This window comes from Pseudophryne corroboree, chromosome 8 (assembly GCF_028390025.1).
Source record: "Pseudophryne corroboree isolate aPseCor3 chromosome 8, aPseCor3.hap2, whole genome shotgun sequence".
Taxonomy (NCBI): Eukaryota; Metazoa; Chordata; class Amphibia; order Anura; family Myobatrachidae; genus Pseudophryne; species Pseudophryne corroboree.
The window spans coordinates 236,384,995-236,411,376 of NC_086451.1; the positions used below are offsets into that span (position 1 = coordinate 236,384,995).

Sequence of the window (26,382 nt, forward strand, 5' to 3'; positions counted from 1 at the left end):
ATAGCTTTCCTAGATGAATCCCACTTTAAGGATGGGGTGGCTCCTTCTCTCAGGAATAGAGATTTTCCTACTGGCTACTTTTCAAATAACCCAGAGTGCAAAACGCTGGGAGTTGCTATTTTAATTGCACAACGGGTTACTGTCACTGATATGACTTGTGACTATTTGATTCCTGGGAGTGCCATGTTGTTAACTTGTAAGGCGTTAGATCGTGACTTCTCCTTTCTTAATGTTTACACACCTAACAGAGCTCAACCGGCCTTTCTAGATAAGGTACTTTCCTTGGCCCAGCCACATATTACAGGTGTTCTACTGTTAGGAGGGGATTTTAATTGGCTAATAGACCGCCGATTAGATTCTTCTAACCCCGCTCCGAGATACTCGGATAAACTTAACAGAAAGGTATGAACCTCCTTCATAGCTATCAGTTCAACACCCGTCTTCGTGGGGTTATACTTTTTATTCTCACCCGCATAATGGGGGTCATTCCGAGTTGATCGTAGCTGTGCTAAATTTAGCACAGCTACGATCATCTTCCCTGACATGTCAGTCTGGACGCCCTGCAGAAGTGCTAAGGCATCACACAGCGGCAATGCATTTGCACTTCAAGAGTAGCTCCCGATCAGCGCAGCTTTAGCGTGCTTGCCGGGAGCTACTCATCGCTCCTTGGCCAGCAGTGGCTGCGTGTGACCCCCGTTCGGTCCGGCCACACCTGCGTTGGCCGGACCGCACCCACGAAATGGCGGCCAAATGCCGCCGTTTCGCCCACATCTGCCCAGCGACCGCCATTTCCTGTCAATCAGGCAGAGGCGATCGCAGCCCTACTACGGCCTTCGGCCGTCTGGCATGCGTTGGCGCACTAGAGTGCCGGCGCATGCGCAGTAGGGACCTGTTCACTTGGCTGCGATAAAAAGCAGCGAGCGAACGGGTCAGAATGATCCCCAATGTTTACTCCAGGCTTGATTATATCTTTGTGTCACATAGGTTCTTACATTTGGTTTCCATGCCCAATATAGGCCATATTACTTGGGCGCACCATGCCCCTGTCTCTTTGACTTTAGCCTTACCGACCTCTAATTTGACCACATACATCTGGAGATTGAATGAGCTACTTCTCCAGGACCCTTACTGTCAGCAACAGATAAGAGAGGCGATAGATGAATACGTTCATAACAATGACATTGAGGACATTTCCAAGGTGACGGTCTGGGAGGCGCATAAGTGCGTAATAAGAGACAAACTCATCCAATTGGGTGTGTATATCAGGAAACAACGATTGGCTGCCTGAGAAGCTTTGATAGGCAAAATTCAAGCCCTTGAGCACAAATCTTCCCTGTCTGCAGTTACTCTCCAGTCTCTTTTTGAGGCTCGTAAAGATCTCAACTCTTTTATGTATGAGAAGATTAACATGGACGTACAAAAGTGCTGTAGTCTCCATTTTCTCTGGGGAAACAAACCGAGCAAAATGATGGCTAGGGCTTTACGGGCCCTTTTATTGCTCAAGTCAAAGCGCAAGACGGGACTTCTTGTAATACCACTAAAGATATAGCATCAGCTTTTCACACTTTTTATTCCCAATTGTATAATCTGAGGGACCCAACGGTGATGGGGGGTAGTCTCATCTAAAAGGGTCTCCATTAAAGACTATCTGAGTGAAGTCAATTATCAGACGCTTTCGGGGGAGGAGGTGGAGGCATTAGGGGTCCCGTTTTCTGTGGAGGAGCTGGAGGAGGTTGTAAAGTCCACCCCTAATGGTAGAAGCCCTGGTCCGGATGGGTTCCCTATTGCACAATATAAGTTGTTTGGTGACATACTCTCACCCTTGTTACTGCGTGCAGTCAACCAGATCTCTGATCAGTCTCCCTTCTCTTCTCAGTCCTTGCTTGCTCACATATCTGCTATACCCAAGGTAGGCAAAGACCCGTTCCAGTGCTCCAGCTATAGACCCATCTCCCTGTTAAACATCGAAGTAAAGCTGTTCGCTAAGATGATAGCTAATAGCATCAAGTTACTTCGTCCAAATTTGATTACTTCAGACCAGCTGGGCTTTGTCCCTGGTCGTGCGGCCAGGGACAATACTACTAAAGTTCTGGATTTGATTTGTCTTCTTTTAGTCAGTCTCCAACTATCTTACTATCAACTGATGCAGAGAAGGCGTTTGACAGGGTGGATTGGGACTTCCTTGTTGGGGTGCTGCAGCATCTGGATCTGGGACCGGTGGGACTGCAGACAATCCGAACCTTATATGCTCATCCTTCAGCATGTGTATGTGTTAATGGTGACCTCTCAGAACCGTTCCACATCTCGAATGGTACTCGTCAGGGTTGCCCTTCGTCTCCTTTAATATTTGTCCTGTGTATGGAGGCCTTGGCGAGGGCCATTAGACAGAATGTGAATATAGGGGGGATGAGAGTGTGGGAGACTGAGTATAAGCCTGCCCTGTTTGCCGACGATCTCTTAGCGGTGGTCTCTAACCCACTGACATCGATTCTAAACATTCTTTTGGAATTTAGACGTTTTGGAGCTCTCTCTAATTTCAAAGTTAACTTATTAAAATCAGTGGCTCTGAACCTCACATTAGATCAGACTAGTTTGAGTGTGCTCCAATTCATATCTCCTTTCTCATGGCACCCCACGCAGCTTAAATATCTAGGGGTAATTTTGAATAAAGATATTTCTCAAACGTTTTCTTCAAACTTCCCACCAATGCTTTCTAAGCTTCATTGGGATCTTTCTGCCTGGGGTGCCAAGAGAATTTCTTGGATAGGACGGATTGGGGTTATCAAGATGAATATTTTACCTAGGCTACTCTTCCTTCTCCAGACCCTCCCTATCAGTATCCCTCGTGCCTGGTTCATCTCTCTTCATTGAAAAGTACAGGACGTCATCTGGGCGGGCCGCAAACCCAGATTTAAGCATGAAATTTTGTACAGGTGCAAACACAAAGGGGGTCTCCATTTGCCCTTTTTCCTTTCTTATCACTATGCAGTTCTCCTAACTAGAATTATGGAATGGGGTCATGGGACAGAGAGGAAACAATTGGTGAATATTGAGTTAAACTCACTCCCCGCCCTTCATTCTAACTCACCTTGGCTTCCGACGCTCCCACCTATTTCTCACCCCTCAATAGGCCCAATGTTTGTTTGCTTGGACTGTTTACGGCCCCAACCTCTATTCTCCCCCTCCCCCTCTCCTCTCATGCTATTATTTGGAAACTCATCTTTTTACTGGTGACGCTTAGAGGTATTCACAGGGTTGCTCAACTACTGGCCCCGACTGGAATTCTGGGCTTTCCAACAATTCAATCTACCTGTGATTTACCACATAAAGAGATCAGAAGATACCTGCAGATTAAACATTTTTTGTCGACCTTGTGTCCCCATGGAGCTTTTGTTTGAGTTGTATTGGTCTCGTCAAGTGATTTTGATACTGAGTTTTGCCCAAAGTTAATTTGCTTTGGGGATATTGTGCTATATGTTACTACAGCTCAACAAAAGAAAAGGAATCAGCTTAATTACAGCAGCACTCATTCCCTTTCCACAAAATAATTGTTGTGTTAAAATGGTATACTTTATTTAATAACAATATGTAAATTAAAAGATTCCAATAGAATGAGGCCTAGTACTTGCATTGCCGAGTGTACGAGAGAGGAAGCACCTGATTCTGTTTCAGGACCTTCTCCGGAGACAAGAACAAATGTTCGTTGTGTGTGTCCAGTAACGCCCCCAGGTGCACCATGCTCTGAGCAGGGACCAGCGAGGATTTCTTCCAGTTGATGAGCCACCCGTGGGCTTGTAGGAATTGGACGGCCAGTTCCAGATGACGTACAAGAACCTCTGGGGAGTTCGCCAGGATCAACAAGTAGTATAGATACGGCAGGATCCTGATATCCTGATGGCGGAGAAGGGCCGTCATGACCGCCATGACCTTGGTGAAGATCCGAGGAGCCGTGGTCAGTCTGAAAGGTAAGGCTTGGAATTGATAATGTAGGTTGCCAATAGCAAACAGCAGATATGTCTCCTCCTCCCCATGCCAACTCCTTCTTTTCCCTGTGCCACCTCCTTCTCCCTCTCCCCATGCCACCTCCTTCTTTTTCTCCTCATGCCACCTCCTTCTCGCTGTGCTATCTCCTTCTTCTTCTTCCTGTGCTGCCTCCTTCTACTCTCTTGGCTGCCTCCTTCTTCTCCCTCTCCCATGCCTCCTGCTTCTCCTTCTCTTCCAGCCCACTCCTTTTTTCCCCCGTGCCGCCTCCTTCTCCCTGTGCCGCCTATTTCTCCCTCTCCCCATGCCACCTCCTTCTTCTTCTCTCCATGCCACCTCCTTCTTCTTCTTTCTATGCTGCCTCCTTCTTCCTCTCCCCATGCTGTCTCATTATCCTTCCTTCTACAGCAACATGAAGCCTACAGTACTCTCTGAATTGGAACCAGGATTGTGCCTCGCTACAGTTACTGTTGCAGGGCAAGACGTTTAACAACAATGCTGGTAGTGACTACAGTACCACACACCTATTACCATTACAGTGAGCCGGTAGAAGATCTTTCCATAGTTGCTGCATATGTTCTGTAATTTCCACAGGAATTATAGATGCTTGTTATTAATTTGCCTCCCTCATATCAACTACATGTTAATGATAGACCACAATGCATGCTGTGATTCCCTCCTAAACCACACTAAACTACAGTCCTTTCATAAATAACCTAATACCATGTAAAACGGGATGCGTTTGGCATCCCAGCAGCGGAATCCCGTGACCACTCGGGAGACCAGCGCCGGTACACTGACCACTGGCATTTTGGAGATGAGTATCGGCGTTAGGGCCCAAGGCGGGAAGGTTAGGGTTAGGCATTAGGGGAGGGGGTTAGGGTTAGGCACTAGGGGGTGGTTATCCTTAGCCGCCACCCCATGAGGGTTAGTCATAGCCACCCCCCCCACAGATTAGCCGTAGCCACCATCCGCAAGGGTTAGGGTTGGGGGCAGGAGAGGGGTAAAATACTTACCCCTGTCCGGTGTCAGGATCCTCATTGTCAGGATGCCGCTGTCGGTCATGTGACCGCTGACATCCTGACCAACGGTATTTTATACAGATCCCTGTAAAACAATGGACATAACAACTACAGTTATTGAAGAACAGTGAATAGTAACTTTGCTTTATCAATATATGATCTACAGTATCAAAAATAAATGTACTTCAACTTCCTGATGGTTGTCCCCAGGCATTTAGAAATTTGACCATTTAAGTTGTTGAGTACCTGCAACTGGTGATTTGTTTATCTGATGAGGACACAAGCTGAAATGGCTACAACTTTAGATTCAGTCAGCAGCCAAGGAGTGCTAGCACACAGCATCTACTATACATTAACCCGCGAGAGCCAGTGGGCCACTTGGGAGTCCGCTGCCACAGTTACTGATCGCAAGGCATGATGTTTTATTACAAGACGGCTAGTGACCCCGTGCCTATTACTATTACAGTAAACCAACAGAAGTTAAGAAACTGACCATTTGGCTCTTTGCCACAGCAGAATTTATGTAATCTATATACAAGTGACTGTTATTTAAGTTACTAAATAACTGTTATTACTATGTCACTGAGGTAAATTTATATTGTATGTAACATAAAGAGGCCACACCCCTTTCCCCATAAGACAACTACCATTTTTCTAAATGTGCCTCCGGGGTGGGGCACAAACACTTTTTCTGTCAAATGGCACCATAATGTCTAGTTACGGCTCTGGTAGTAAGTAGGATCAATAGTGACCCAGGATATGTGAGCCAAGATTTATTCTTCCAAGGCAGTACTGGCCATCTTGGAAAATGTCAAATTCACCAACAAGTTTAGGTACAAACGTAACCTCTCCTGGCTGGAGGTGGGACTACTCTTAACGTGACTTAAAGAAGTGTCTAGAATGCTTTGCAGCTTAATTTACACAGTACTTGCTCAATACACATGCAGGTAGGCACAAAGGGGCTTGTGTATTTTCTTTGTCCTTACATTAGTTGGAGGAAGCATATTAATAAATGGTGGCAAGATGTAAACTCCTGCTGTGTATAGTAAAGTACAACAACATATTAGACAAGTCCTTTTGAATTGGTATACTGTATATTGAGGATATTGCCAGCAATTATGCATGAAGCCACACTCAAATGCTTTTCATTACAAAGAATTTGTCTTAGCAACCAAAACGCACACTAACACATCTGATCTCTTAAGTGTCTGCATGTGTTTTAATGTTGCATCTGGTATTGCATCTGGTATTTGTTTTCTATATGCAAAGCAAGTATTACACGTACTTTAGCATAAACTTTAATTTTTTTTTTTTTTATTAAAAAAATAATATAGTTTAGCTAATTACACTATGAATCTTTATTTTTCTATTGATTTGTTGAGCTGTGTAGATTACAGACTATTTTAGCAAAACTGCAACTAGCTGCGATCGAATGCTGGGAGCCGCCTAGCAGAGGGCAAGGCCACCCGGCTTGCAAATACCCAGCAGCGATGCGATAAAAATTCAATTGCGATTGCATCACTGTTTTGTGGATGTCCCCCTGCTCCGCAGTCAGGCTGCGAAGGCAGTCGCAGAGCCACCATTTTTCAGGTTTGTGAACTCACTGTGTGTGCACGCGCAGTATGGCTGCTGCGCATGCACACTGGGCATTAATAGTTCAGAATGCAATTGCATCATAGATGCACTCCATACTGAATAAGGCCCTTTGTTAGTCTATGTGTGTCAGAGAAAAATCTATATCCTATTGTACAACTTTTAATTAAGGAGCCAATGAATCTCTTAAAGGAGAAGCTTATTAAGTGATCTGTGCTGATTTTAGGATAATTTCACTATTGTCTTTATATTCACAAATATAAGAATGATCAAAAGAGTTGGTGAAACACATTGCACTAAATATAGCAATCACTTGTCTATCTACTTTACCTTTTGTCTTCACCTTCTACTGAAAGAGTCAATCGTACCAAACATCTAAAAGAGAGAAGTAATCTACTATTCTATTTTATTGATACATTCTTTAGTTGAAAAACAAAAACATATAGGGCCTAATTCAGACCTGATCTCTGTTGTGCGAAATCGTACAAGAGTCGGTTACTGAACGACTGTGCATGCATACTGATCATAATGCGCAGGCGCGAGGCCAAACTGCGAAAAATCCTGCGCCTTTTTGATTGCTAGGCGAACGCAGATTGATTGACAGGAAGTGGACGTTTGGGGGTGGTAACCGGCCATTTTCCGGGAGTGTCAGGAAAAACGCAGGCGTTCCCAAGCATTTTTAGGGAGGCTGTGTGACATCAGCTCCGGCCCGCTCAGCCTGGTTTTTTGCACTGTAGGATTAAATCCTGGGCTACGAATAGACTGCAGAGACTGGAAAAATCATTAGGTGGTGAGATGCGAACAGATTTGCAGTTGACCGGTGTTTGCAAAGCTTTCCGCATGGCGTATGCCGACTTGCATGGGGCGGATTTTTATTCTGGCTGGCGACTATCCGATTGCAATCCTCTGCAAAGAGGTGCGATCAAGTCTGAATTAGGCCCACAGATGTAAATAAACAGACAGAAAAAAAAATCAAACCAATAAAAATTTGTTTAATGTAATTTCATGGGATACTTACTGCAAGCATATTACATTTAATCTGTTTTATCATGAAAAAATTTATATAATAAAAACAGCTGAATAAGAAACACCACATAATGTTCCATACGGAAAGAGATTTTAATAATGCCGAGCTGTACCAAGAGCATCCTGAATTTGTACTGCATGGTTATAATAGGATTTTAATACCTACCGGTAAATCCTTTTCTCTTAGTCCGTAGAGGATGCTGGGGACTCCGTAAGGACCATGGGGTATAGACGGGATCCGCAGGAGACATGGGCACACTATACGACTTTGAATGGGTGTGAACTGGCTCCTCCCTCTATGCCCCTCCTCCAGACCTCAGTTATAGGAACTGTGCCCAGGGAGACGGACATTTCGAGGAAAGAATTTATTATTTAAACACGGTGAGTGTCATACCAGCTCACACCACGAACATACTGCAGAACGTGGCATGCAATAGAATACCAGCCAACGGCATGAATAATACACAGCCACATGCTGAGAGAATATGTAACACAACCAGTGTGTCAACACAACCAATAATAAGACACCACCTGCCATGGCATGCACAACGTCAGCAACAGCCTGACAGAAAAGAAACACCACAAGAGTGTAACCATAACCAATAACTGCAGACACGGTATGCCCTGGGACGGGCGCCCAGCATCCTCTACGGACTAAGAGAAAAGGATTTACCGGTAGGTAATAAAATCTTATTTTCTCATACGTCCTAGAGGATGCTGGGGACTCCGTAAGAGTAGAGAGAGCACCACTTTCCGTCAAACTCAATCTGTCAGGTCGACACACCTCTAATTATGCAAACCATGCCTCTAAACACGCCTCTAACCACTCCTCCGACACTCCCACTTTTCCTCCCCTTCTGATGTTGTTTTATATGAAATAAGCTTACAGAATGAGATATAAGCGTCGTTTAACCATTGAAAAGCCTACTGTGTATTAACTCTCAGTTGCACCAGTAAATGTTATATCCGGTTGATTTATAAAATAAGTGTACGAGATACGACTGCTGTTTATTGGTTTCAGAGTGTTATCTATAAAATTGTATAAACCTTATAGCATTAGTTCACCTTTCAGTGACCGATAGTTGACCTCGAGCCTTGAGATTTGTTACAGATAGGTGAACTATTAATGGGCAGGCACACAGAAAGATGTGTGCATTAAGAGTTCACTATATGTGTATTTTAAGCTATGCTGTTTGTGACAGATTAGTAAACTAATGACCAGTACACATAGATGTGTAAATTGTTTTAATTAGTAGTTGACATAGAGATCTAGTTGTTCCTTACGATGTTTACGCTGTTACAGACAGATTGGTTAACTAATGACCAGTACACATAGACGTATAATTTGTTTTAATTACAGAGAAGTAATACTTTATTGATCAGTACACATAGACAAACCTGTTTGCTTTAATTAAGAGTTGACATTGAGAACTAGGTAGTCCTTATGTTTGTTTATATTTACAGCTATTTGAGCCACGCAAACAGACAAGAAAGTTGTAGAGTAATTAATTTCTGTTACTAGGGATATGATAATTTGTAAGGCTGGGGAATTTGCTAGTGACCGAAGGTTGAACTAATAGGGCAAACAGACATGACCAGACTTGTCTGGTCATTAATTAAGGTCTATCAAGAGTGCTATGAGAACACAGGTTTGTAATTGACTGGTTGTCGGATGTAAAATGGCATACACGCTATGGATAATGATATATTATCAATTAGCAGCGGTTAGTGGTTAAGAGATATAGAGAGAGAACCATTTTAACTGCGCTGCAGTGACCCGACTGGTAATAAGCATAATACTTAATTGCCGGTTAATAGATGCTAACCAGTATTAATAGAGCCTAATGGGTATATAAAATAATACATATAACAAGTAATACAAATCAGTAAAATCATTCTACATCATATAGGAACTAAACTGTTTATATATATATATATATATATCCTAATATCGTTTGTAAAAAAATCTAATGTTTATATTCAAAATGTTGGCAATGCTTTATGTAAGATAAAGCCGTATAAATTAGTTGTATAACATAATCAGATGTAAAATTATGTGTTAATTAATAAATAAGCTGTTTTTTGAAACTCGATTTGTACATACCCCCTATATCTCCACCCGAAGGGTCTGAGTTTTGCATGTGTCAACAACATTTCAGCTTTATAAAGAAAGTCCGGTAACCATACCATCACAGCGTTGAAATCTCTCACACAGAAGATATCGAGCAAGGTATATGTAAGTATTATAAATATTTGACCTTTTTATTTTTATTTTATTTTTTATTTTATTATGTTTCTCCATCTTAGACAATATTACATACGACGTTATCAATTTTCTTATACGGCATACTTACTTTAATGACGGCCTATATAATTAGTGATAGTTTATCTATTGCTAACACGGGCTGTGAATTTTTTTATTTTTTTTATTTCCTAAACGTTGATTTGTTGCTAATAACCGCCGGGTGCATGTCGTTACTTATTAAGAAGAATGTTGCATATGATGTGTATATATCGGGTTATATGATAATTTTTTATATATAGATGTGTATTGTATTTTAAAAATCAACCACGTCTATTATGTATGAATGAGTGACATCTAATGGTTTATTATGGCAATGCCTGTATTAGCGTATTAACATTTTCTGTTTTAATTTAAAAAGTATTTAAAAGATTATCACAATATTTTTGTGATTCATAAATGTTGTGTAAATACGCTATTTAGCATATATGTTTTATTCATGTATATTTAAAATACATTTATTATAATTTTTGTCTTACAGCATTAAGATTATTTCAAGACGAAGTGTCTGTTAAAATAATAATGGCGGTATGTATTTATGTACAGTTTATTTGATCGTAAAGTCGTTAAAATATCTTTACAAGCTGCATTATTATGAAAAAACAAAAGTTAACGATAAATATAAATGTAATCTACACTATATCTTTTTTAACAGTCATCAAGTCGCAATGTATTTGAAATTTCTGACGATGACATGATCGCTAGTCTTTCGCAAATTGATGAGCATCTTTATCAACCGCTAACTCGTAAGTGGTCATACTATGTTTAACGGTTCATAAATAATGTTATTTTATAGATATATAATGTTAAATCTTGTGATCGTAAGTTTATCGACTGCTGAATAATTTTAATTTGTTTTTAAAATGCTTATGCTCGCATAATTAACAAGAATTAATCTTACGCAGGACCGGTCGGTCAAGGGCTGAGAAGGACAGGTCCAGACGTCATAGAATGCGCAAATGGTTCTGCTGATGGAGCGATTCAGAATCCTTATAAGGCATACGCTGATTCACCGAAGTCTCAAAGCAGTTGTATGTATATGTTTGTGAATTTAGCTTTTTAAAACGAATGATACGTTTTTACCGAGTGCGCAAAGTAGCTGTACGTGTATTAGAAACATAGAAATATAGAATTTGACGTTAGATAAGGACCACTTGGTCCATCTAGACAGAGCCTTTTTTATCCTTTAGGTAATCTCAAACCTTTTTGAACCTTAATTCTTTGTAAGTTTATAAATAGCTCTATACCAAGCGTGTTTAAAATGTTCTTCCATTTTTAGCCCTTATCACGTCCTATGGTATGAAATGATTTTAAATTGCTCATTTGTATTTCGCAGATAGCCCTAACCACCTATGCGTGGAAACAAGCTTTGAAAAGTATATGCGCGATGTGCACATGCGCCCGCTGCCGTCACAGGAGTAAGAACCGCAAGAGGAGTTTTCTATCGATTAAGTTAATTCAACGACGCGATTCGTTTGTTACAAGCATTTAAAACGTTAATTTTTTAACAGAGAAAAAATGTCAATCAAAGCCATACATCTAACTAATTGTTATGTTTTCTATCGTTAGTAAGTTAATTAAACGTGGCTATACGATTGTTACACGTATTTAAAACGTTAATTTTTTTAACAGAGAAAAAATGTCAATCATAGCCATACATCTAACTAATTGTTATGTTTTCTATCGATAGTAAGTTAATTAAACGTCGCTATACGGTTGTTACACGTATTTAAAAAGCTAATGATTTCACAGAGCAAAAATGTAAATCATAGCCGTGCAACTAATTAATTGTTTTTGTTTTTTAGCATTCGATGAAACATTATACAACATGGATCCTTCCGGATATTGGCCCTCATTCCGAGTTGATCGGTCGCAAGGCGAATTTAGCAGAGTTACACACGCTAAGCCTACGCCTACTGGGAGTGTATCTTAGCTTCTTAAAATTGCGACCGATGTAATCGCAATATTGCGAATACAAACTACTTTGCAGTTTCTGAGTAACTTCAACCTTACTCTGCCTGTGCGATCAGTTCAGTGCTTGTCGTTCCTGGTTTGACGTCACAAACACACCCAGCGTTCGCTCAGACACTCCCCCGTTTCTCCAGCCACTCCTGCGTTTTTTCCGGAAACGGTAGCGTTTTCATCCACACGCCCATAAAACGCCGTGTTTCCGCCCAGTAACACCCATTTCCTGTCAATCACATTACGATCGCCGGAGCGATGAAAAAGCTGTGAGTAAAAATACTATCTTCATTGTTAAATTACTTGGCGCAGTCGCAGTGCGAATATTGCGCATGCGTACTAAGCGGATTTTCATTGCGATGCGATGAAAAATACCGAGCGAACGACTCGGAATGAGGGCCCTTGTTCTATAATTACATCGGATGATGAAACGATCGAAGCGGCGCCCCGTACAAGCACACCCGATACAACGGCGCATAGACCCGATGACAAAGAGTATCAATACATGCAGCCGCCAAACAGACAATTACGCCTATTTGGTTCTAAGCCGTTGATAATGAATCAGATGTACGGTAAAATTAATCCAAACAGTCGTGTGAGTGATGTGCCGCGCACAACGCATTAGGTGAATGAAATACCTTAGCAAACGGGTGTGAAGAGGAAGTTGGATTATACAGACAAAACCGAGTCTAAAAGAAGGTGGTTGACTGCGTTACAAGATGCGCCAACTAGATGTAACAACGGCAACAAATTCAAGATGTTGCCCGATCATGATGATGATGAACAAACGAACTGTGTTAGTGATAAAACTGCTGACTCAGAGATTGCAAAAGGTAAGAGGGCCAATCAGCTCTCAAAAAAGTACAAGATCAAATATACAAAAGAAAACTAAGAATTTACTCACCGGTAATTCTATTTCTCGTAGTCCGTAGTGGATGCTGGGGACTCCGTAAGGACCATGGGGAATAGACGGGCTCCGCAGGAGACTGGGCACTCTAAAGAAAGATTCAGTACTATCTGGTGTGCACTGGCTCCTCCCTCTATGCCCCTCCTCCAGACCTCAGTTAAGGAAACTGTGCCCGGAAGAGCTGACATTACAAGGAAAGGATTTTGGAATCCAGGGTAAGACTCATACCAGCCACACCAATCACACTGTACAACTTGTGATAAACTTACCCAGTTAACAGTATGAACAACAACTGAGCATCACTCAACCGATGCTACATAACCATAACCCTTTGTTAAGCAATAACTATATACACGTATTGCAGAAAGTCCGCACTTGGGACAGGCGCCCAGCATCCACTACGGACTACGAGAAATAGAATTACCGGTGAGTAAATTCTTATTTTCTCTAACGTCCTAGTGGATGCTGGGGACTCCGTAAGGACCATGGGGATTATACCAAAGCTCCCAAACGGGCGGGAGAGTGCGGATGACTCTGCAGCACCGAATGGGCAAACACATGGTCCTCCTCAGCCAGGGTATCAAACCTGTAGAATTTTGCAAAAGTGTTTGAACCCGACCAAGTAGTAGCTCGGCAAAGCTGTAATGCCGAGACCCCTCGGGCAGCCGCCCAAGAAGAGCCCACTTTCCTTGTGGAATGGGCTTTCACTGATTTCGGCTGCGGCAATACCGCCGCAGAATGAGCCTACTGAATCATGTTACAGATCCAGCGAGCAATAGTTTGCTTTGAAGCAGGAGCACCCAGCTTGTTGGATGCATACAGGATAAACAGCGAGTCAGTCTTCCTGACTCCAGCTGTTCTGGTTACATAAATCTTCAAAGCCCGGACTACGTCCAGCAACTTGGAGTCCTCCAAGTCACGAGTAGCCTTTGGCAGAAACTGCGGACGAGTCCGCAATTCTGCCCTGTCCATATGGAAAACCAGATAGGGGCTTTTACATGACAAAGCCGCCAATTCTGACACACGCCTAGCTGAAGCTAAAGCCAACAGCATGACCACTTTCCACGTGAGATACTTATTTCCACGGTCTTAAGTGGCTCAAACCAGTGGGATTTCAGGAAATCCAACACCACGTTAAGATCCCAAGGTGCCACTGGTGGCACCAAAGGGGGCTGAATATGCAGCACTCCCTTAACAAACGTCTGAACCTCAGGCAGTGAAGCCAGTTCTTTTTGAAAGAAGATGGATAGGGCCGATTTCTGCTAGGATTCGGGGTTAAACCGCCATGCCGTCAAATGCAGCCGTGGTAAGTCTTGGAACAGACAGGGCCCCTGTTGCAACAGGTCCTGTCTGAGAGGCAGAGGCCATGGTTCCTCTGTGAGCATTTCTTGCAGTTCCGGGTACCAAGTCCTTCTTGGCCAGTCCGGAACAATGAGTATTGTTTTCACTCTTCTTTTCCTTACGATTCTCAGTACCTTGGGTATGAGAGGAAGAGGAGGAAACACATAGACCGACTGGAACACCCACGGTGTTACCAGTGCGTCCACAGCTATCGCCTGAGGGTCCCTTGACCTGGCGCAATACCTTTTTAGCTTTTTGTTGAGGCGGGACGCCATCATGTCCACCTGTGGCAGTTCCCACCGACTTGCAATCTGCGTGAAGACTTCTTGATGAAGTCCCCACTCTCCCGGGTGGAGGTCGTGCCTGCTGAGGAAGTCTGCTTCCCAGTTGTCCACTCCCGGAATGAACACTGCTGACAGTGCTTGCACGTGATTCTCCGCCCAACGAAGTATCCTGGTGGCTTCCGCCAACGCCACTCTGCTTCTTGTGCCGCCCTGGCGGTTTACATGAGCCACTGCGGTGATGTTGTCTGACTGAATCAGCACCGGTTGGTTGCGAAGCAGAGGCTCCGCTTGACTCCGGGCGTTGTATATGGCCCTTAGTTCCAGGATATTTATGTGCAGACAAGCCTCCTGACTTGACCACAACCCTTGGAAGTTTCTTCCCTGAGTGACTGCCCCCCATCCTCGGAGGCTCGCATCCGTGGTCACCAGGACCCAGTCCTGTATGCCGAACCTGCGGCCCTCGAGAAGGTGAGCACTCTGCAGTCACCACAGAAGAGACACCCTGGCCCTGGGGGACAGGGTGATCAGCCGATGCATCTGAAGATGTGATCCGGACCACTTGTCCAACAGATCCCACTGAAAGATCCTCGCATTGAACCTGCCGAAGGGAATGGCTTCGTATGATGCCACCATCTTTCCCAGGACTCGCGTGCAGTGATGCACCGACACCTGTTTCGGTTTTAAGAGGTCTCTGACTAGGGTCACGAGCTCCTGAGCCTTCTCCGCTGGGAGAAACACCTTCTTCTGGTCTGTGTCCAGAATCATGCCCAGAAAGGGCAGACGCGTCGTAGGAATCAGCTGCGATTTTGGGATATTCAGAATCCAGCCGTGCTGTTGCAACACTTCCTGAGAGTGTGCTACGCTGATCAGCAACTGCTCTCTGGACCTCGCCTTTATGAGGAGATCGTCCAAGTATGGGATAATTGTGACTCCTTGCTTTCTCAGGAGCACCATCATTTCCGCCATTACCATGGTAAATATTCTCGGTGCCGTGGAGAGCCCAAACGGCAACGTCTGGAATTGGTAATGACAGTCCTGTACCACAAATCTGAAGTACTCCTGATGAGGTGGATAAATGGGGACATGCAAGTAAGCATCCTTGATGTCCAGAGACACCATAAAATACCCCTCTTCCAGGCTTGCAATGACCGCTCTGAGCGATTCCATTTTGAACTTGAATTTCTTCAGATAAATGTTCAGGGATTTTAAATTCAAGATGGGTCTGACCGAACCGTCCGGTTTCGGTACTACAAACATAGTGGAATAGTAACCCCTTCCCTGTTGAAGGAGAGGAACCTTTACTACCACCTGCTGGAGGTATAACTTGTGAATTGCTGCCAGCACTACCTCCCTTTCCATGGGGGAAACTGGCAAGGCCGATTTTAGGTAACCGTGAGGGGGCGTCACCTCGAATTCCAGTTTGTATCCCTGAGACACAACTTGTGTAGCCCAAGGATCCACCCGTGAGCGAACCCACTGGTGGCTGAAATGTCGGAGATGCGCCCCCACGGCTCCTGGCTCAGCCTGTGGAGCCCCAGCGTCATGCAATGGATTTAGTGGAAGCCGGGGAGGACTTTTGTTCCTGGGAACTAGCTGCGTGGTGCAGCCTCTTTCCTCTACCCCTGCCTCTGGCAAGAAAGGATGCACCTCTGACTTTCTTGCTCTTTTGCGAACGAAAGGACTGCATTTGGTAATACGTTGCTTTCTTAGGCTGTGGCGGGACATAAGGCAAGAAATTTGACTTCCCAGCCGTAGCTGTGGAAACTAGGTCTGAGAGACCATCCCCAAACAATTCCTCACCCTTATAAGGTAAAACCTCCATGTGTTTTTTAGAGTCGGTATCCCCTGTCCATTGCCGAGTCCATAAGACCCTTCTGGCAGAAATGGACATTGCGTTTACTCTAGAGTCCAGCAGGCAAATGTCCCTCTGGGCATCCCGCATATATAGGACCGCGTCCTTGATATGTGCCAGGGTCATTAGAACAGAGTCCCTGTCCAGGGTATCTAACTCCTCAGACAGAGTATCCGTCCATGCTGCTACATCACTACACATCCAGGCCGAAGCAATTGCTGGCCTCAGCAGCGTACCAGAATGTGTGTAAACAGACTTCAGGATAGCTTCCTGCTTTCTATCCGCAGGATCCTTTAGGGCGGCCGTATCCTGAGACGGCAGGGCCACCTTCTTAGATAAGCGTGTCAACGCCTTATCTACCCTGGGGGAGGATTCCCAGCGTAACCTGTCCGTTGGCGGGAAAGGATACGCCATCAGCAATCTCTTGGAAATTACTACCTTCCTATCAGGGGAATCCCACGCTTTTTCACATAATTCATTCAATTCATGTGACGGGGGAAAAGCCACATCTTGCTTTTTCTCCCCATACATATAAATCCTCTTGTCAGGGACAGGATTTTCCTCAGAAATGTGTAACACATCCTTCATTGCCACAATCATGTAGCGGATGGCTTTAGTCATTTTAGGCTGCAACTTTGCATCATCGTCATCGACACTGGAGTCAGATTCCGTGTCGACGTCTGTGTCAACTAACTGGGATATTTGGCGCTTTTGAGACCCTGACGGCCTCTGCGCTGTGGAAGCAGGCATGGGTTGAGACCCCGACTGTCCCAAGGCTACAGCTTTATCCAATCTGTTATGAAAGGAGCTTACATTATCATTTAACACCTTCCACATATCCATTCAATCAGGTGTCGGCCCCGTCGGGGGCGACACCACATTTATTTGCACTTGTTCTGCCTCCACGTATCCTTCCTCATCAAACATGTCGACACAAGCGTACCGACACACCGCACACATACAGGGAACGCTCTGACTGAGGACAGGACCCCACAAAGGCTTTTGGGGAGACAGAGAGAGAGTATGCCAGCACACACCCCAGCGCTATATAACCCAGGGATTACACTGTACCTTAGTCTTTACCCAGTAGCTGCTGTTTTTATATATATATCTATCTATCTCTGCGCCTAAATTTATGTGCCTCCCCTCTCTTTTTTACCCTCTATTGCACCTGTATACTGCAGGGGAGAGCTTGGGGAGCGTCCTTCCAGCGGAGCTGTGAAGAGAAAATGGCGCTGGTGTGCTGAGGAAGAAGGCCCCGCCCCCTCAGCGGCGGGCTTCTGTCCCGCTTCTCATGTGTAAAAATGGCAGGGGCTCGCACATATATACAGTGCCTGACTGTATATATGTATACTTTTGCCATCAGGCATCTTAATTGCTGCCCAGGGCGCCCCCCCCCCCCTGCACCCTACAGTGACCGGAGTGTGTGGGTGTGCTGCGGGAGCAATGGCGCACAGCTGCAGTGCTGTGCGCTACCTTAAGTGAAGACAGGAGTCTTCTGCCGCCGATTTCGATGTCTTCTTGCTTCTGCTGCTTCTGTACTTCTGGCTCTGCGAGGGGGACGGCGGCGCGGCTCCGGGAACGGACGATCAAGGTTAGGTACCTGTGTTCGATCCCTCTGAAGCTAATGGTGTCCAGTAGCCTAAGAAGCGCAACTTAGCTGCAGTGAGTAGGTTTGCTTCTCTCCCCTCAGTCCCACGTAGCAGAGAGTCTGTTGCCAGCAGAAGCTCTCTGAAAATAAAAAACCTGACAAAATACTTTCTTTTCTAGCACGCTCAGGAGAGCCCACTAGGAGCACCCAGCTCTGGCCGGGCACAGGTTCTAACTGAGGTCTGGAGGAGGGGCATAGAGGGAGGAGCCAGTGCACACCAGATAGTACTGAATCTTTCTTTAGAGTGCCCAGTCTCCTGCGGAGCCAGTCTATTCCCCATGGTCCTTACGGAGTCCCCAGCATCCACTAGGACGTTAGAGAAATAGGGTTATAATAACATCAGTAACTCAGAATGATCCCATTATAATTCCAGATACACAGATTGAACCCATTATAATTCCATACACACAGGTTGAACCCATTATAATTCCAGATACGCAGGTTGACCCCGTTATAAATCCAGATGTCTGTTATGATTTACTTCAAGAAGCACAGTTGTTTTATATATCCGACGTAGAAGCTGTGGATGGTCACGATTGTGTTGATATTTCAGAAGTGCCAAACAAAGGGGTTAGGGCGTCTGTGGTTGAGTCGCGTTCTGCGGCGATGGACGATGTTGTTGCCGGTCCATCTGGTATTGATGTTAGACAACAACAACGGACGTCGCGTCAGAGTACAATGGCTGAGGCTGACGACGGTCCATCAGACGTAGGTTCAACAGGTGCGGGTGGTTGTCGACAAAACACTACAGGCAAACCCACGAGGGCAGAGCGCACGAGTAAAGCAGCAGAATTAAAATATAATGCGCTGTTAGGGGCTGTTTGGAGAGAGGTCACTTACACGAACCACGTGTCCACAGGGATATTAACACGACTCGCAGAAATAATGCACAGTGCCAAACGAGATCAGCATGCGCTTAATAAATGTATTAAACGCTATCTGGAACTCGCAATAGAACGGAACAACCTAGTTAGGGATACTTGTGATTTCCTAGAGGTCAACTCATTCGGTAAAAAAACACAGACATGACTATTTATGACAGGTTGCGGTTTGAACAACATTGCAATGCGTAGAGCACAGGGCCGTAAAAATACAAGCAGAAATTTAAAAGTAAAATGGTCCATAAGAACGTTAAGAAACTTAAGAAAACAAAAACGACTTAGACTGGCGCGACAAGACACACGTAGATTTAATGAACAAAATGACAACATACCGTCACGACACATAGATCTATGCTCGACAGCTACGTGATTAACATCGATCCTAACCATCGTATACAGTTAAGGTTGGAAGGTGGAGGGTTACACAACGCCATCTATTCACACCGTAAGTTGCGCGAGTCATTAGACACCGTCAGTTTTTTTAATCAGATAACAAACATGCTGCAAAGTAATGCTGAGGTTTTATTTGATACAGAGTTGAAATTTGTGATCTCTGTTTTCAAGAATCGTGTAGGCGGTGCCCTGACGGGGAGGGAACTACGGAGATCCCATATAGTCTTATTAAAAAGCGCAGTCGTGTGTTATATGATTTCAATAACAGCGGTAACAATCTGCATCTGGCGGCTAGCCTCTGCAAACTTCTGGACAAAAATAATTCCACAGACCAAGTGATACACGAAAGGGCACTCAAGATTCATAAAGCATTGAATTTTCCCCTTGATAAAATGATCAGCTTTAGCGATGTTGCTTGTTTTAAAAACCATTTAAAGTCATCAATTAAGATTCTCTATTACAGTAATGGTTGCTGGAATTGGTATAGCACTGATTGTCGATACAAAGACAACATACTGTTCATCCTATGGCACAATGATCATTACTATGGTATTTTGGACATTAAAGCTTTTGTTGGTGCCCGTTACTTCTGTAAATTTTGCAACAATGTGTACCACCACAGAAATAAGCATGACTGTCTTTTCTTATGTAAGTCGTATCTCAGGCAGGATTGCGTTGATACAGGTCAGGCAGCACTAAGGTGTACGCAGTGTAGGGTGTTTTGCAGGTCAACAGACTGTTTAGAGACTCACAAATCTTTAGCGTTGGCTATGAAAATGCCGTACCTTCAAAAAATGTATTGCGATCGCTGTGGTTTGTACACCAATCCCGACCACACTTGTTGGGGTATGAAATGCCTCGTTTGCATAGTGAATATTGACAATTTTGCGGGTCATTTGTGTTACATTCAAAACATTAAACCTACGATTCCTACTTTAAAATACATTTTTTATGATTTTTAATGCATGCAAGAAACGAGCGTGCACATACCTAATTACTGTTACGCATTAACACTGGTGGATGAGAAATCCTGGGAGTTTCAGGGCACTGATTGTATCGCAGATTTTGTAAAAACATTCATGAGACCAAAATTTGCAGGATACACATTCATAGCCCATAATGCAGGGTGTTATGATGCGTGCTTTGTATTACCAAAAGCAATGGGTTTTGAGGGTTCAAAAGGATATTTCCCACATTTTTTTAACAAAGCCGCTAACCAAAATTATATAGGTGCTATGCCGGATATTCAACATTTCGGCATGCAATATATGATGGGGACAGAAAAGATTGAATTCAAAGATTGGTATGAAAGATGTAAGCATAAGTCGTTTAACTTCCAGGATGAACTTAAACGCTATTGCAAGGAGGATGTGGTAATATTACAGAGGGCTTGTAAGGTGTTCCGAGATGCCGTTATATCGATGACCGAACAGGAAGTTGTCGTATATAAGAAAAATAAGCCGGTTATTGTTAAGAGATACATTGATCCCTTTCAACTGGTCATGCAGGCAGCTGTTTGCATGACCATGTACCGATGTAAATTTTTAAAGGATAACACGTTGGCGCTTGTACCGTCTGATAACTATCACAAAACTCAGAAGCGTTACTCAACACCAGCCATACAGTGGTTAATGTACATAGCGCATACAGAAGGCATAGACATAAGACACGCGTTACAAGGGGGTGAGAAGAAAGTTGGTAGCTACTACCTGGACGGCTATTCAGTGATCGATGGGGTACAAATGGCGTTTGAGTTCCAAGGTTGTTTTTTTCACGGTTGTAGCGCTTGTTACAACCCCGATGATGAAAACAAAGTGACTCAAACGACCTACGGTCAATTACGCCACAAGACGCAGGTGAGAATTAATTTTCTTAAGCTCTGCGGATTTCACGTGCGTGTTATTTGGGAGTGCCAGTGGAAAAAAATGTTACAGGACGATGCCCGTCTACAGGAGTTTCTTAAGGGCAAAGGTTTGCCCGAACCCTTGTCCCCACGAGATTCGCTTTACGGCGGACGTACAAACGCCATAAAGCTGTATCACAAAGCACAGCCGGATGAACAGATAACTACTATGATTTTACCAGTCTGTACCCATTTGTCAACAAAAACAAAGCATATCCTGTAAAACATCCCAGGATCATTTATAAAGATTTTGACGATATCACAATATATTTTGGTATCGCTAAAGTAAAAGTGTACCCGCTGCGTGAGCTTTTCTTTCCGGTTCTACCGGTTAAAATGCTCGGTAAACTAATGTTTCCTTTATGTCGCACATGCGCTGAGTCTGGACAGGCAGAGTCGTGCGAACATAGTGATGAGGAACGAGCGCTCGTCGTACGTGGTGTACCGTAGAAATAAATTTAGCAGTTGACAAGGGCTACAAAGTGTGTAAAATCTATGAAGTGTGGGATTTTGATGAACGATCTGACGTTTTGTTTTCAGGTTACATTAAAATGCATCTTAGGGATAAACAAGAGGCTTCTGGTTATCCCGATTGGTGTACAGACTCTGAGAAACGACGGGCGTATATAGACGCCTATCAAAAAAAGGAAGGTGTGTCTTTACGACCCGATCACATAGAAATCAACCCCGCACAAAGACAATTTTCAAAATAGCTTTTAAACTCCTTATAGGGAAAGTTTGGTCAACGTAATAACATGCCCAACACTAGTCTAGTGTCTGATCCCGACAAGCTTTTTGAATACGCGTTTTTACCTCACTATAAGGTGTCTGCTTTAGACTTTAGCGATAACGACACTGTCATGGTAAATTGGAAGTACACCAAAGACCATTACACCTGATCAAGTAACTGTAATGTTTTTATAGCTGCGATTACAACAGCGCATGCTAGAATTGAACTGTACAAGCTATTGGATGTATTACAAGAACGTTGTCTTTACCACGATACAGACTCTGTTATTTTTGTCAGCAGACCCGGTGATTGGAATCCGCCGTTGGGGGATTATCTAGGCGAACTGACTAGCGAAATACCTGCCGGTACGCATATAACAGAGTTTGTCTCATCAGGGCCCAAATCATATGGCTATCGTCTAAATAACGGAAAGACCTGTTTAAAAGTTAAAGGTATCACGCTCAACGTTGATAATGCGCAACATGTCAACTTTGACAGCCTGAAAGATTTGGTCTTGGATTACCCTTTAAATCCCAAAGGTGACAACCAGAAAAAAATTGTGATACGTCAACCAGGCATAGTGCGGGTTTAAAAGTATTGGCAAATTGAAACGTGCATGCTGCACAAAACGCAAAAGTGCGTTTACACTAAACGGAGGCTTACAGATAACTTCACAACGCTACCGTTTGGTTATTAAGATGGATATCAGACTGCAACATCCATTTTCATGTATTTTAGCAGGCCCCTCCAACTCGGGTAAAAGTTATTTTGTTAAAATGCTGCTGCAAAATGCAGCTACGCACATATCACACGTGCCTGATAATATTGTTTGGTTTTATGGCTGTTGGCAACCTATGTACGATCAGCTTCTGCGTGATTACCCAAGCATGTGTTTTATAGAGAGTCTACCTGAGACTTTTAATGACTACCAACTTTTTCCCCTGATAGGATTCATTTAGCAGTTGTTGATGATCTGATGGAGTCGGCTAGTAATAATTCTGAGATTGAGAAAGCACTCACAAAATATGTACATCACAGAAACCTCAGTATCATGTGCCTAGTGCAAAATGTCTTTTGCCAAGGTAAAAAGAGCAGGACGATACATCTAAACACAAAAATATGGTCCTTTTCAAAAATCCACGGGATAAATTGCAGGTGACGACTCTGGCTAGACAAATGTACCCTGGTAATAGTAAGTTCTTTCTGGACGCATTCCAAAATGCGACAACCGTACGGCTATTTACTGGTTGATTTAAGAACCAATACGCTTGACGAATACCGTTTACGAAGCAGCTTATTTCCACCAGATGCGCCGGTGGCTTATGTCATTAAAAAGCATGCTTCTAAAAAGCGGTAATTCTACAACTTTTAGTAATTTATCTTAGAGCCACCGACAGAGAGCATATCAAATCGTTTACGTCGTAATTGGACGCTTTTAAAAGCGTTAATAAAGGCGTCACCCACTCAAAGAAATGCTATTTTATCCAACGCTTCAAACGATTTGGTGACAACCATTTGTGAGATAGCCCTCAACATACTTAAAGGTAAAATACCCTTGACACAACGTCAGTTGAATTACCTTAAAAAGAAGTGGGCCCTTATAAAATCACTTTGCAATAAGAAATGCAACATTGGTAAAAAGAAGCAGTTGGTGAAGCAGTCCGGTGGTTTTATTGGCTCGTTGCTTGGTTTAGCCATACCATTAATAACTGGTCTCCTGACTAATCGTTGATGGAATACGCTGAGAAAATGTATCTAGTGCCTCAGCAGCAGTTAGAACGTTTACGCAACAAACCGGTTAATGATGATATACGTAAAACAGTCACCCAAGGTCTGGATGTGGAAATCATAAACATACTACAGAATAATGATTTATCGGAATATGATAAAGCTATATGTTACACAGCCGCTTTGCAGAAATATCTGGTGTTGAATAAGCAATCTGATAGAGAAATGTCATCTTTAACTCTTTTAATGCCCAAAATGCCAACTGATCCTCAAACAAGCAACTCTGATCAGTCAGACGGTTCTGACTCTGTTTATCACGATGTTGTGGACTGCGTTAATGCCCGGTATAGGAAGAACTCTGAAATTTTTTTGAGTAAAATGGCCATATCTAAACACATCACAAACTGGAACGCTAAAGGCGAATTTCTGTATAAAGGTAACGCTGTACAGGGATCCAACATGTTAGATTTAATAAGACACATAACGCAAAGCCACAGCGTGTCGAGCCGTAAAATGCTGAATAGGTGGAGTGAAATTATACACGCTATGGCTGAATTAAATATTCCATCCACTGTAGTCGGCAACGCATCAAACAGAATGTACCTAGACCGTTTAAAAGCAGAAACATACTCCGTTGATGGTGACTTTTTATTAACTCCAACGCTAGAAGTGTATAAAAAAAGACGCTTAAATGTTTTAAGCAGCCCAGGTTTAACAACGACTCACGGTTACTTAATGCCTAGGAAACGCGATGTAGGATTGTTGCAGGATTCACCGTGGTTGAGTCTATGATCTATTTCTATGGTATATTGTTTTTAAGGCTTGGCATTGTAATAAAGTTTAAAAAAGTTTGTTTATTATAGTTATGAAACATTGTATGTAAAATGCTTCAAACATCGTATTGATTACAAATGTTATAATATTGCAACATTAATGTAACTGTAAATATGCTTTTTATGTTACAATAAAATATCCTTATGATTTATAATGATGTTTTGTTCTTTGTTTCTAATCGGTGTATTTGGTAGAAGATCACACTCGCACAACAACATAAAGTTTAAAATCATTGTTTATTATAGTTATGAAACATTGTACATAAAATGTTTCAAACACAGGGATGATTACAAGTTACACATTTCTGTATACATTTATCCGAATAGCGACTCAAACAATGACTTTTCGGCAGTCGCCTTACAAACATTGCAACTAAACGGTCATTACATTTTGTATCAGTACTAAATCGGGTCAGGATATCCTCATTTTGTAGTTTTTACACATCATAAATATAAAGTAAATACAGTATTGCCCGCATACAGCGCTTGAAAAACCTTGTAACCGACGGTTTTGGTGACAAATACTTTTTGAATTAAAATGTAAAAACTTTATGATATTCTTTGGGATAAATGTCACTGTCCGATGAGAGGCTGTAGGAATCAAAGAAATAACAAATGCTGTGTTCATTAAAATAAACGGCCAACCAGTGTTCGCCGGGCTGCCCGCTGCTATGCGTGTTGATTACAAATGCGCAGGGGTAATGCGTCAGTTTATCGTTAGACAACAGATCACACGGATACGTTCCTTTAAAAATATGCCGTGTGCTTTGCGCAGCGTACAGAATGCAGTTTTTCTGTAATGTGTTCATTTTTCAGCAGCGTAGTGTTAGTTTATCTCATTTATAGATAATCGTACAGCACATCGCGCCTTTGATTAATCTCGATGATGTTATCAAATATTATATTATCACATTGACAGTCCGGTCCAACGCTTCTGCAAAGCGAAATTCTGCGCATAGATTGCCTGTTCTTATCAGGGAAAGGTGTTCTCCGCATTCCTGCTCCGGCGACAGGTCAAAAGCAAATAGCATATAGCCGTTGAGGTACTCTTCGCGGTCAATCAGTATGTCGGCGTCAGATTTCTGCTTATTTGTGATCTGTATGAGCGACATATACTCTCTTACAGCATTACCGTGTTCAAAGTCTGGTTGAAATGGTTTTGCAGGGTGCGGTGTTCCATCCAGATAAAGGGATGCAAAGCTCACATTTTTATGTTCAAAACAAAGTGGATTCCGATTAAGGACACCTGAAAATGCTTCGTTGTCCACAAAGCCGGCTATGACCGTTTTCGGAACTTGACCTAAAAATAGATTTTCTAGATTAAATACTCTACTGCCCGCTGGTACGCTGTAGATTTTCATCCCAACGCGGTCAATCGCGTATTTCGCATTGCCATTTAGCAGGGCCTGCGCGTGCCCGATCCACACGGCCGGTGAGACCTGAACTCTTTTCACAAACAGGGACGCCGCTGTGATCTGTATTTTAAAGGCATCCGCTTCAGCCGACATTGAGCAGAATGAGTCTTTGTTTCTGGTGAGTTTAATCTTCAGGTCAACGGCGTTTAAAATAAGTTTATGTTGGTGGAAAAGGTCACAGTGAAGCGGTCCTAGCAATTCAACCGTGCAACTCTGCGATGTTGCTTCTGCGCGTTTTTTGAACCCCGTATTAGGTCCGTCCAGCTGTTATTTGCAGAGTCTACAATCTTGTATATCCAATGTATTCCACGTGTGCGGATATTGTATCTCTGTAAGAGCGACTTCCCACTCACCGCTTAAGTGTATCGACTTTGCAAGTTTTGTTGTATAGTTAGAAATCTTATTTTGCGGGAAAGTAACCGATGAGGCATTGCTGGGTAAGGTTATGTAGAACGACTTGTCATCCATGGCTCATCTTGTTTAGATAGTGATGAGCTTTATATTAGAGATGTGCACTTGAAATTTTTCGGGTTTTGTGTTTTGGTTTTGGGTTCGGTTCCGCGGCCGTGTTTTGGGTT

General features: G+C 43.2%; 1 protein-coding gene across 3 annotated transcripts in view; it reads right to left on the bottom strand.

Annotated features, from left to right (window-relative positions):
- TEX11 (testis expressed 11) overlaps positions 1-26,382 on the bottom strand; it is a 1,490,225-nt gene that overhangs the window by 388,732 nt on the left and 1,075,111 nt on the right. For 2 of the 3 annotated variants that reach the window (XM_063937124.1, XM_063937123.1), the window contains exon 20: positions 6,927-6,971. The exons of the other annotated variant lie outside the window; for it this stretch is intronic. In XM_063937124.1, coding sequence (XP_063793194.1) covers positions 6,927-6,971 — 45 coding nt within the window. The remainder of the gene's footprint in view (positions 1-6,926; positions 6,972-26,382) is intronic. 3 annotated transcript variants of the gene reach the window in all.